Source organism: Chiloscyllium plagiosum, unplaced genomic scaffold (genome assembly GCF_037043375.1).
Source record: "Chiloscyllium plagiosum isolate Xiang-an unplaced genomic scaffold, Cpla_swu_hap1 HiC_scaffold_3, whole genome shotgun sequence".
Lineage (NCBI taxonomy): Eukaryota > Metazoa > Chordata > Chondrichthyes > Orectolobiformes > Hemiscylliidae > Chiloscyllium > Chiloscyllium plagiosum.
This window is the reverse complement of record NW_028270141.1, coordinates 161,357,048-161,369,386: the sequence shown is the minus strand read 5'-3', so window position 1 is coordinate 161,369,386 and position 12,339 is coordinate 161,357,048. Positions and strand designations below refer to the sequence as shown.

The following is a 12,339-nucleotide window of genomic DNA, read 5'->3' as shown; positions in this document are numbered from 1 at the left end:
AGATTTATGAGGCGACAGACTTGTTAATCCGTGAGAATGTTGCTCTGAAAGTGGAGTCTGCCCAGCAACCCAAGCAGGTGCTAAAGATGGAGGTGGCGGTCCTGAAAAAACTGCAAGGTAATTGAGACAGAGGGCATGGAGTGTGCATCCGGGAGGGGGTGGGGGGTGTGGGGAGGGGGGTGGGGGTGTGGGGAGGGGGTGTGGGGAGGGGAGGGGTGTGGGGAGGGGAGGGGTGTGGGGAGGGGAGGGGTGTGGGGAGGGGAGGGGTGGGGGTGTGGGGAGGGGTGGGGGTGTGGGGAGGGGTGTGGGGAGGGGTGTGGGGAGGGGTGGGGGTGTGGGGAGGGGTGTGGGGAGGGGTGGGGGTGTGGGAGGGGTGTGGGGAGGGGTGGGGGTGTGGGGAGGGGTGTGGGGAGGGGTGGGGGTGTGGGGAGGGGTGTGGGGAGGGGTGGGGGTGTGGGGAGGGGTGGGGGTGTGGGGAGGGGTGTGGGGAGGGGTGTGGGGAGGGGTGGGGGTGTGGGGAGGGGTGGGGGTGTGGGGAGGGGTGTGGGGAGGGGTGGGGGTGTGGGGAGGGGTGTGGGGAGGGGTGGTGGTGTGGGGAGGGGTGGGGGTGTGGGGAGGGGTGTGGGGAGGGGTGTGGGGAGGGGTGGGGGTGTGGGGAGGGGTGGGGGTGTGGGGAGGGGTGTGGGGAGGGGTGGGGGTGTGGGGAGGGGTGGGGGTGTGGGGAGGGGTGTGGGGAGGGGAGGGGTGTGGGGAGGGGTGGGGGTGTGGGGAGGGGTGGGGGTGTGGGGAGGGGTGTGGGGAGGGGTGGGGGTGTGGGGAGGGGTGGGGGTGTGGGGAGGGGTGGGGGTGTGGGGAGGGGTGGGGGTGTGGGGAGGGGAGGGGTGTGGGGGAGGGGGAGGGGTATGGGGGTGGGGAGGGGTATGGGGGTGGGGAGGGGTATGGGGTGGGGAGGGGTATGGGGGTGGGGTGGGGAGGGGTATGGGGTGGGGAGGGGTATGGGGGTGGGGTGGGGAGGGGTATTGGGGTGGGGAGGGGTATGGGGGTGGGGTGGGGAGGGGTATTGGGGTGGGGAGGGGTATGGGGGTGGGGAGGGGTATGGGGGTGGGGTGGGGAGGGGTATGGGGGTGGGGAGGGGAGGGGGGGTGGGGAGGGGTATGGGGGTGGGGAGGGGAGGGGGGGTGGGGAGTGGTATGGGGGTGGGGAGGGGAGGGGGGGTGGGGAGTGGTATGGGGGTGGGGAGGGGAGGGGGGGTGGGGAGTGGTATGGGGGTGGGGAGGGGAGGGGGGGTGGGGAGTGGTGGGGGGGTGGGGAGGGGAGGGGGGGTGGGGAGGGGAGGGGGGGTGGGGAGGGGAGGGGGGGTGGGGAGGGGAGGGGGGGTGGGGAGGGGTATGGGGGTGGGGAGGGGTATGGGGGTGGGGAGGGGTATGGGGGTGGGGAGGGGAGGGGGGGTGGGGAGGGGTATGGGGGTGGGGAGGGGAGGGGGGGGTGGGGAGGGGTATGGGGGTGGGGAGGGGAGGGGGGGTGGGGAGGGGTATGGGGGTGGGGAGGGGAGGGGGGGTGGGGAGGGGTATGGGGGTGGGGAGGGGAGGGGGGGTGGGGAGGGGTATGGGGGTGGGGAGGGGAGGGGGGGTGGGGAGGGGTATGGGGGTGGGGAGGGGAGGGGGGTGGGGAGGGGTATGGGGGTGGGGAGGGGAGGGGGGGTGGGGAGGGGTATGGGGGTGGGGAGGGGTATGGGGGTGGGGAGGGGAGGGGGGGTGGGGAGGGGTATGGGGGTGGGGAGGGGAGGGGGGGGTGGGGAGGGGAGGGGGGGGGGGTGGGGAGGGGTATGGGGGTGGGGTGGGGAGGGGGGGTGGGGAGGGGTGTGGGGGGTGGGGAGGGGAGGGGGGGGTGGGGAGGGGAGGGGGGGTGGGGAGGGGTATGGGGGTGGGGAGGGGAGGGGGGGTGGGGAGGGGTATGGGGGTGGGGAGGGGAGGGGGGGTGGGGAGGGGTATGGGGGTGGGGAGGGGTATGGGGGTGGGGAGGGGTATGGGGGTGGGGAGGGGTATGGGGGTGGGGAGGGGTATGGGGGGGGAGGGGAGGGGGGGTGGGGAGGGGTATGGGGGTGGGGAGGGGAGGGGGGGTGGGGAGGGGTATGGGGGTGGGGAGGGGAGGGGGGGTGGGGAGGGGTATGGGGGTGGGGGTGGGGGGGGGGGTGGGAGGGGTATGGGGGTGGGGAGGGGAGGGGGGTGGGGAGGGGTATGGGGGTGGGGGGGGGAGGGGGGGTGGGGGAGGGGTATGGGGGTGGGGAGGGGAGGGGGGGTGGGGAGGGGTATGGGGGTGGGGAGGGGAGGGGGGGTGGGGAGGGGTATGGGGGTGGGGAGGGGAGGGGGGGTGGGGAGGGGTATGGGGGGTGGGGAGGGGTATGGGGGTGGGGAGGGGAGGGGGGGTGGGGAGGGGTATGGGGGTGGGGAGGGGAGGGGGGGTGGGGAGGGGTATGGGGGTGGGGAGGGGAGGGGGGGGTGGGGAGGGGTATGGGGGTGGGGAGGGGAGGGGGGGGTGGGGAGGGGTATGGGGGTGGGGAGGGGAGGGGGGGGTGGGGAGGGAAGGGGGGTGGGGAGGGGAGGGGGGTGGGGGGGGGTATGGGGGTGGGGGGGGAGGGGTGGAGGGGAGGGGTATGGGGGTGGGGAGGGGAGGGGTGGAGGGGAGGGGTATGGGGGTGGGGGGGGAGGGTTGGGGGTGGGGAGGGGAGGGGTGGTGGGGAGGGGTATGGGGGTGGGGAGGGGGGGGGGTGGGGGGGGTATGGGGGTGGGGAGGGGGGGGGGTGGGGAGGGGTATGGGGGTGGGGAGGGGAGGGGGGTGGGGAGGGGTATGGGGGTGGGGAGGGGTATGGGGGTGGGGGGGGGAGGGGGGGTGGGGAGGGGTATGGGGGTGGGGAGGGGGGGGGGGTGGGGAGGGGTATGGGGGTGGGGAGGGGGGGGGGGGTGGGGAGGGGTATGGGGGTGGGGAGGGGGGGGGGGTGGGGAGGGGTATGGGGGTGGGGAGGGGTATGGGGGTGGGGAGGGGGGGTGGGGGGGGTATGGGGGTGGGGAGGGGTTGGGGGTGGGGAGGGGAGGTGGGGGGGGGTATGGGGGTGGGGAGGGGAGGGGGGGTGGGGAGGGGGTATGGGGGTGGGGTGGGGGTGTGGGGAGGGGTGTGGGGAGGGGTGGGTGTGTGGGGAGGGGTGGGGGTGTGGGGAGGGGTGTGGGGAGGGGGTGTGGGGAGGGGTGGGGGTGTGGGGAGGGGTGTGGGGAGGGGTGGGGGTGTGGGGAGGGGTGGGGGGTGTGGGGGTGGGGGGGGTATGGGGGTGGGGTGGGGGGGGTATTGGGGTGGGGAGGGGTATGGGGGTGGGGTGGGGGGGGAGGGGGGGGTGGGGGTGGTATGGGGGTGGGGAGGGGGGGGGGGTGGGGAGGGGTATGGGGGTGGGGAGGGGAGGGGGGGTGGGGAGGGGTATGGGGGTGGGGAGGGGAGGGGGGGTGGGGAGGGGTATGGGGGTGGGGGGGGTGGGGGGGTGGGGAGGGGTATGGGGGTGGGGAGGGGAGGGGGGGTGGGGAGGGGTATGGGGGTGGGGAGGGGGAGGGGGGGTGGGGAGGGGAGGGGGGGGTGGGGAGGGGTATGGGGGTGGGGAGGGGGGGTGGGGAGGGGGGGGTGGGGAGGGGTATGGGGGTGGGGAGGGGAGGGGGGGGTGGGAGGGGTATGGGGGTGGGGAGGGGAGGGGGGGTGGGGAGGGGTATGGGGGTGGGGAGGGGTATGGGGGTGGGGAGGGGAGGGGGGGTGGGGAGGGGTATTGGGGGGGGGGTGGGGGGGGTATGGGGGTGGGAGGGGGGGTGGGGGAGGGGGGGGTGGGGAGGGGGGGTGGGGAGGGGAGGGGGGGTGGGGAGGGGGGATGGGGAGGGGTATGGGGGTGGGGAGGGGGGTGGGGAGGGGGGGGTGGGGAGGGGTATGGGGGTGGGGAGGGGGGGTGGGGAGGGGTATGGGGGTGGGGAGGGGGGATGGGGGGGAGGGGGGGGGGGTGGGGAGGGGGGGGTGGGGAGGGGTATGGGGGTGGGGAGGGGAGGGGGGGTGGGGAGGGGTATGGGGGTGGGGAGGGGAGGGGGGGTGGGGAGGGGTATGGGGGTGGGGAGGGGTATGGGGGTGGGGAGGGGTATGGGGGTGGGGAGGGGAGGGGGGTGGGGAGGGGTATGGGGGTGGGGAGGGGAGGGGGGTGGGGGGGGGTATGGGGGTGGGGAGGGGAGGGGGGGTGGGGAGGGGGGTGGGGAGGGGAGGGGGGGTGGGGAGGGGGGGTGGGGAGGGGAGGGGGGGTGGGGAGGGGGGTGGGGAGGGGAGGGGGGGTGGGGGGGGGTGGGGAGGGGAGGGGGGGTGGGGAGGGGGGTGGGGAGGGGTATGGGGGTGGGGAGGGGAGGGGGGGTGGGGAGGGGGGTGGGGAGGGGTATGGGGGTGGGGAGGGGAGGGGGGGGTGGTAGGGGGAGGGGGGGGTGGGGAGGGGTATGGGGGAGGGGAGGGGGGGTGGGGAGGGGTATGGGGGTGGGGAGGGGAGGTGGGGAGTGGGATGGGGGGTGGGGGAGGGGTATGGGGGTGGGGAGGGGAGGGGGGCTGGGGAGGGGTATGGGGGTGGGGAGGGGTGGGGAGGGGAGGGGGTGTGGGGAGGGGTATGGGGGTGGGGAGGGGAGGGGGGGTGGGGAGGTGTATGGGGGTGGGGAGGGGAGGGGGGTGGGGAGGGGTATGGGGGTGGGGAGGGGAGGGGGTGTGGGGAGGGGTATGGGGGTGGGGAGGGGTATGGGGGTGGGGAGGGGAGGGGGTGTGGGGAGGGGTATGGGGGTGGGGAGGGGAGGGGGTGTGGGGAGGGGTATGGCGGTGGGGAGGGGAGGGGGTGTGGGGAGGGGTATGGCGGTGGGGAGGGGTATGGCGGTGGGGAGGGGAGGGGTTGTGGGGAGGGGTATGGGGGTGGGGAGGGGAGTGGGTGTGGGGAGGTGTATGGGGGTGGGGTGGGGAGGGGGTGTGGGGAGGTGGGTGGGGTGGGGAGGGGGTGTGGGGAGGGGTATGGGGGTGCGGTGGGGAGCGGGTGTGGGGAGGTGGGTGGGGTGGGGAGGGGGTGTGGGGAGGGGTATGGGGGTGGGGAGGGGAGGGGGTGTGGGGAGGGGTATGGGGGTGGGGAGGGGAGGGGGTGTGGGGAGGGGTATGGGGGTGGGGAGGGGAGGGGGTGTGGGGAGGGGTATGGGGGTGGGGAGGGGAGGGGGTGTGGGGAGGGGTATGGGGGTGGGGAGGGGAGGGGTTGTGGGGAGGGGTATGGGGATGGGGAGGGGAGGGGGTGTGGGGAGGGGTATGTGGGTGGGGTGGGGAGGGGGTGTGGGGAGGGGTATGTGGGTGGGGTGGGGAGGGGGTGTGGGGAGGGGTATGGGGGTGGGGTGGGGAGGGGGTGTGGGGAGGGGTATGGGGGTGGGGTGGGGAGGGGGTGTGGGGAGGGGTATGGGGGTGGGGTATGGGGAGGGGGTGTGGGGAGGGGTATGGGTGTGGGGTATGGGGAGGGGGTGTGGGGAGGGGTATGGGTGTGTGTGGGGGTGTGTGTGTCTGGGTGTGTGTGTCTGGGTGGGTGTGGGTGGGTGTGTGTGTCTGGGTGGGTGTGGGTGGGTGTGTGTGTCTGGGTGGGTGTGGGTGTCTGGGTGTGGGTTGTGTGTCTGTGTGTGAGGTGTGTGTGTGTCTGGGTGTGGGTGTGTGTGTCTGTGTGTGTGTCTGGGTGTAGGAGTGTGTGTGTCTGGGTGTAGGGGTGTGTGTGTGTGTGTCTGGGTGTGGGGTGTGTGTGTCTGGGTGTGGGGGTTGTGTGTGTGTCTGGGTGTGTGTGTGTGTGTGAGGTGTGGGTGTGTGTGTCTGGGTGTATGTGTGTGTGTGTGTGTCTGGGTGTGGGGTGTGTGTGTCTGGGTGTGGGGTGTGTGTGTCTGGGTGTAGGAGTGTGTGTGTCTGGGTGTAGGGGTGTGTGTGTGTGTGTCTGGGTGTGGGGTGTGTGTGTCTGGGTGTGGGTGTGTGTGTGTGTCTGGGTGTGGGTGTGTGTGTGTGTGTGTGTGTCTGGGCCTGGGTGTGCGGGGTGTGTGCGTGTGTGTGTCTGGGTGTGTGGGGTGGGGGTGTGCCTGGGTGTAGGGGTGTGTGGGTGGGTGTGTCTGTGTGCAGGGGTGTGTGTATGTCTGGGTGTGGGGGGTGTGTGCGTGTCTGGGTGTGGGGGGTGTGTGCGTGTCTGGGTGTAGGGGCGTGTGCGTGTCTGGGTGTGGGGGGCGTGTGCGTGTCTGGGTGTGGGGGGCGTGTGCGTGTCTGGGTGTGGGGGGCGTGTGCGTGTCTGGGTGTGGGGGGTGTGTGCGTGTCTGGGTGTGGGGGGCGTGTGCGTGTCTGGGTGTGGGGGGCGTGTGCGTGTCTGGGTGTGGGGGGTGTGTGCGTGTCTGGGTGTGGGGGGTGTGTGCGTGTCTGGGTGTAGGGGTGTGTGCGTGTCTGGGTGTAGGGGTGTGTGCGTGTCTGGGTGTGAGGGGTGTGTGCGTGTCTGGGTGTGGGGGGCGTGTGCGTGTCTGGGTGTGGGGGGCGTGTGCGTGTCTGGGTGTGGGGGGGGGTGTGAGGTGGGTGTGGGGGGTGGGGGGGTGTGGGGGTGTGGGGGGTGTGGGGGTGTGGGGGGTGTGGGGTGGGGGTGGGGGGGGTGTGGGTGTGGGGGGGGTGTGGGGTGGGGGTGGGGGGGTGTGGGGGGGGGGTGGGGGGGTGTGGGGGGGGGGTGTGGGGGGGGGGGTGGGGTGGGGGGGGTGTGTGTGGGGGGGGTGTGGGGGGGGTGTGGGGCGTGTGGGTGGGGGGGGTGGGGGGGTGTGGGGGGGGGTGTGGGTGTAGGGGGGGTGGGAGGGTGTAGGTGTGGGGGGGGTGTGTGGGTGTGGGGGGGGTGTGGGTGTGGGTGGGGTGTGGGGGGGGTGTGGGGGTGTGGGGGGGGTGTGTGGGTGTGGGGGGGGTGTGGGTGTGGGTGGGGTGTGGGGGGGGTGTGGGGGTGTGGGGGGGGTGTGGGTGTGGGTGTGGGTGGGGTGTGGGGGGGTGTGGGGGGGGTGTGGGGGTGGGGGGGGTGTGGGTGTGGGGGGTGTGGGGGGGGTGTGGGGGTGGGGGGTGTGGGGGGGGTGTGGGTGTGGGGGGGGGTGTGGGTGTGGGGGGGGGGTGTGTGGGTGTGTGGGGGGTGTGTGGGTGTGGGTGTGTGGGGGGTGTGTGGGTGTGGGGGGGGTGGGGGGGTGTGGGGGGTGTGTGGGTGTGGGGGGGGGTGTGTGGGTGTGGGGGGTGTGTGGGTGTGGGGGGGGTGTGTGGGTGTGGGGGGGGTGTGTGGGTGTGGGCGGGGGGTGTGGGTGTGGGGGGGTGTGGGTGTTGGGGGTGGGGGGGGTGTGGGTGTGGGTGTTGGGGGTGTGGGTGTGTGGGGGGGGTGTGTGGGGGTGTGGGGGTGTGGGTGTGTGGGGGGGGTGTGTGGGGGTGTGGGGGTGGGGGTGTGTGTGTGGGGGGGGGTGTGGGTGTGGGGGGGGGTGTGGGTGTTGGGGGGGTGTGTGTGTGGGGTGTGTGTGTGTGGGGGGTGGGTGTGGGTGGGTGTGTGTGTCTGGGTGTGTGTGGGTGTGGGTGTGTGTGTGTCTGGGTGTAGGGGGGTGTGTGGGTGTGTGTGTGTCTGGGTGTAGGGGGGTGTGTGTGTGTCTGGGTGTAGGGGGGTGTGTGTGTGTCTGGGTGTAGGGGGGTGTGTGTGTCTGGGTGTAGGGGTGTGTGTGGGTTTGTGTGTGTCTGAGTGTAGGGGTGTGTGTGTGTCTGGGTGTAGGGGGGTGTGTGTCTGGGTGTAGGGGGGTGTGTGTCTGGGTGTGGGTGTGTGTGTGGGTGTAGGGGGGTGTGTGTGTCTGGGTGGGGGGGTGTGTCTGGATGTAGGTGTGGGTGTGTGTGTCTGGGTGTAGGGGTGTGGGGAGTGTGTGTGTCTGGGTGTGGGGGGTGTGTGTGTGTCTGGGTGTGGGGGGTGTGTGTGTCTGGGTGTGGGGGGTGTGTGTGTGTGTCTGGGTGTAGGGGTGTGGGGAGTGTGTGTGTCTGGGTGTGGGGGGTGTGTGTGTCTGGGTGTGGGGGGTGTGTGTGTCTGGGTGTGGGGGGTGTGTGTGTGTGTCTGGGTGTGGGGGGTGTGTGTGTGTGTCTGGGTGTGGGGGGTGTGTGTGTGTGTGTGTGTCTGGGTGGGGGTGTGTGTCTGGGTGTAGGGATGTGTGTGTCTGGGTGTAGGGATGTGTGTGTCTGGGTGTTGGGGTGGGTGTGTGGGTGGGTGTGTGTGGGTGGGTGTGTGGGTGGGTGTGTGTGGGGGGGTGTTTGGGTGTGTGTGTGTGTTTGGGTGTCTGGGGGTGGGTGTGTGTTTGGGTGTGGGGGTGGGTGGGTGTCTGGGGGTGGGTGTGTGTCTGGGGGTGGGTGGGTGTGGTGGGTGTGTGTGTCTGGGTGTGGGTGTGTGGGTGTGGGTGTGTGGGGTTGTGTGTGGGGGGGTGTGTGGGGGTGTGGGTGTGGGGGGGGTGTGGGGTGGGTGTGGGGGGGGGTGTGGGTGTGGGGGGGTGTGGGTGTGGGGGGGGGTGTGGGTGTGGGGGGATGTGGGGGGGGTGTGTGTGGCAGTGTGTGTGGGGGTGTGTGGGGGGTGGGTGTGTGGGGGTGGGTGTGGGTGGGTGAGTGTGTCTGGGTGTGGGTGGGTGTGTGTGTCTGGGTGTGGGCAGGTGTGGGTGTGGGTGGGTGTAGGGGGGTGTGTGGGTGTGTGTGTGTCTGGGTGTAGGGGGGTGTGTGTGTCTGGGTGTAGGGGGGTGTGTGTGTCTGGGTGTAGGGGGGTGTGTGTGTCTGGGTGTAGGGGTGTGTGTGTCTGGGTGTAGGGGGGTGTGTGTGTCTGAGTGTAGGGGTGTGTGTGTGTGTCTGGGTGTAGGAGGGTGTGTGTCTGGGTGTAGGGGGGTGTGTGTGTCTGGGTGGGGGTGTGTGTCTGGATGTAGGGGTGTGTGTGTGTGTCTGGGTGTGGGTGTGTGTGTATGTCTGGGTGTGGGTGTGTGTGTATGTCTGGGTGTGGGTGGGTGTGTATGTCTGGGTGTAGGTGTGTGTGTCTGGGTGTGGGTGTGTGTGTCTGGGTGTAGGGGTGTGGGGGGTGTGTGTGTGTGTCTGGGTGTGGGGGGTGTGTGTGTGTGTCTGGGTGTGGGGGGTGTGTGTGTGTGTCTGGGTGTGGGGGGTGCGTGTGTGTGTCTGGGTGTGGGGGGTGCGTGTGTGTGTCTGGGTGTGGGGGGTGCGTGTGTGTGTCTGGGTGTGGGGGGTGTGTGTGTGTGTCTGGGTGTGGGGGTGTGTGTGTGTGTCTGGGTGTGGGGTGTGTGTGTGTGTGTCTGGGTGTGGGTGTGTGTGTGTGTGTGTCTGGGTGTGGGTGTGGGGGGTGTGTGTGTGTGTCTGGGTGTGGGGTGTGTGTGTGTGTGTGTGTGTGTGGGGGGTGTGTGTGTGTGTGTGTGTGTGTCTGGGTGTGGGTGTGTGTGTGTGTGTGTCTGGGTGTGGGTGTGTGTGTGTGTGTGTCTGGGTGTGGGTGAGGGGGGTGTGTGGGTGTGTGTCTGGGTGTGGGTGTGTGTGTGTGTGTGTCTGGGTGTGTGTGTGTCTGGGTGTGGGTGTGTGTGTGTGTGTCTGGGTGTGTGTGTGTGTGGGGGTGTGTGTGTGTGTGTCTGGGTGTGGGTGTGTCTGGGTGTGGGTGTGTGTGTGTGTCTGGGTGTGGGTGTGTGTGGGGGTGTGTGTGTGTGTGTCTGTGTGTAGGGGGTGTATGTATCTGCGTGTGGGGGTGGGGGTGTCTGGGTGTGGGCGGGTGTGTGGGTGTGTGTGTGTGTCTGGGTGTGTGTGTGTCTGTGTGTAGGGGTTTGTGTGTGTCTGTGTGTAGGGGTGTGTGTGTGTCTGCATGTGGGGGTGGGGGTGTCTGGGTGTAGAGGTGTGTGTGTCGGTGTGGGGGTGTGTGTGTGGGTGTGGGGGTGTGTGTGTGTGGGTGTAGGGGTGTGTGTGTGTGGGTGTAGGGGTGTGTGTGTGTCTGTGTGTAGGGGTGTGTGTCTGCGTGTGGGGGTGGGGTTGTCTGGGTGTGTGTCTGGGGTTGTCTGGGTGTGTGTCTGTCTGGGTGTAGAGGTGTGTGTGTGTGTGTCTGTCTGGGTGTGTATGTGTGTGTGTGGGTGTTGGTTTGTGTGTGTGTCTGGGTGTAGAGGTGTGTCTGGGTGTGTGTGTGTGGGATGTATGTGTGTGTCTGGGTGTAGGGGTGTGTGTGTCGGTGTGGGTCTGTGTGTGTGTGTCTGGGTGTGGGTGTGTATGTATGTCTGGGTGTAGGGGTGTGTGTGTGTCTGGGTGTAGGGGTGTGTGTGTGTCTGGGTGTGGGGGGTGTGTGTGTGTCTGATTAGATTAGATTACTTACAGTGTGGAAACAGGCCCTTCGGCCCAACAAGTCCACACCGACCCGCCGAAGCGTAACCCACCCATACCCCTTTACCTAACACTACGGGCAATTTAGCATGGCCAATTCACCTGACTTGCACATCTTTGGACTGTGGGGGGAAACCGGAGCACCCGGAGGGTGTGTGGGTGGGTGTGTGGGTGGGTGTGTGGGTGGGTGTGTGGGTGGGTGGGGGTGTTTGGGTGTGTGTGTGTGGGGGTGTTTGGGTGTGTGTGTGGGGGGGGTGTTTGGGTGTGTGTGTGGGGGGGGTGTTTGGGTGTGTGTGTGGGGGGGGGTGTTTGGGGGTGTGTGTGTGTGGGGGGGTGTTTGGGTGTGTGTGTGTGTAGGCGTGTTTGGGTGTGTGTGTGTGGGGGTGTTTGGGTGTGTGTGTGGGGGTGTTTGGGTGTGTGTGTGTGGGGGTGTTTGGGTGTGTGTGTGTGGGGGTGTTTGGGTGTGTGTGTGGGGGTGTTTGGGTGTGTGTGTGGGGGTGTTTGGGTGTGTGTGTGGGGGTGTTTGGGTGTGTGTGTGTGTGGGGGTGTTTGGGTGTGTGTGTGTGTGGGGGTGTTTGGGTGTGTGTGTGTGTGGGGGTGTTTGGGTGTGTGTGTGTGTGGGGGTGTTTGGGTGTGTGTGTGTGGGGGTGTTTGGGTGTGTGTGTGTGGGGGTGTTTGGGTGTGTGTGTGTGGGGGTGTTTGGGTGTGTGTGTGTGGGGGTGTTTGGGTGTGTGTGTGTGGGGGTGTTTGGGTGTGTGTGTGTGTGGGGGTGTTTGGGTGTGTGTGTGTGGGGGTGTTTGGGTGTGTGTGTGTGGGGGTGTTTGGGTGTGTGTGTGTGGGGGTGTTTGGGTGTGTGTGGGGGGGTGTTTGGGTGTGTGTGGGGGGGTGTTTGGGTGTGTGTGTGTGGGGGTGTGTGTGTGTCTGCGTGTGGGAGTGGGGGTGTCTGGGTGTAGAGGTGTGTGTGTGTCGGTGTCGGTGTGGGTGTGTGTCTGGGTGTGGGTGTGTGTTTGTGGGTGTAGGGGTGTGTGTGTGTCTGTGTGTAGGGGTGTGTGTCTGCGTGTGGGGGTGGGGTTGTCTGGGTGTGGGCGGGTGTGTGTCTGTCTGGGTGTAGAGGTGTGTGTGTGTGTCTGTCTGAGTGTGTGTGTGTGTCTGTCTGGGTGTGTATGTGTGGGTGTGGGTGTGGGTTTGTGTGTGTGTCTGGGTGTAGAGGTGTGTCTGTGTGTGTGTGGGATGTGTATGTGTGTCTGGGTGTGGGGGTGTGTGTGTGTGTGTCTGGGTGTGGGGGTGTGTGTGTCGGTGTGGGTCTGTGTGTGTGTGTCTGGGTGTGGGTGTGTATGTATGTCTGGGTGTAGGGGTGTGTGTGTCTGGGTGTAGGGGTGTGTGTGTGTCTGGGTGTAGGGGTGTGTGTGTGTCTGGGTGTAGGGGTGTGTGTGTGTGTCTGGGTGGGGGTGTGTGTGTATGTCTGGGTGTAGGGGTGTGTGTGTGTGTCTGGGTGGGGGTGTGTGTCTGGGTGTTGGGGTGTGTGTGGGTGGGTGGGTGTGTGGGTGGGTGTGTGGGTGGGTGTGTGTGTGGGTGGGGGTGTTTGGGTGTGTGTGTGTGGGGGTGTTTGGGTGTGTGTGTGTGGGGGTATTTGGGTATGTGTGTGTGGGGGGGTGTTTGGGTGTGTGTGTGGGGGGGGTGTTTGGGTGTGTGTGTGGGGGGGGTGTTTGGGTGTGTGTGTGGGGGGGGGTGTTTGGGGGTGTGTGTGTGTGTGGGGGTGTTTGGGTGTGTGTGTGTGTAGGCGTGTTTGGGTGTGTGTGTGTGGGGGTGTTTGGGTGTGTGTGTGGGGGTGTTTGGGTGTGTGTGTGTGGGGGGGTGTTTGGGTGTGTGTGTGTGGGGGTGTTTGGGTGTGTGTGTGTGGGGGTGTTTGGG

General features: G+C 69.0%; 1 protein-coding gene across 1 annotated transcript in view; it reads left to right on the top strand.

Annotated features, from left to right (window-relative positions):
* The first annotated feature begins 6 nt into the window (after positions 1-6).
* The window catches only part of LOC122547319 (tau-tubulin kinase 1-like), a 226,303-nt gene continuing 213,970 nt past the window's right edge, over positions 7-12,339 (top strand). The window contains exon 1 of the mRNA XM_087976604.1: positions 7-117. Within this exon, the coding sequence (XP_087832730.1) occupies positions 87-117 (31 nt within the window). The 5' untranslated portion in view covers positions 7-86. The remainder of the gene's footprint in view (positions 118-12,339) is intronic.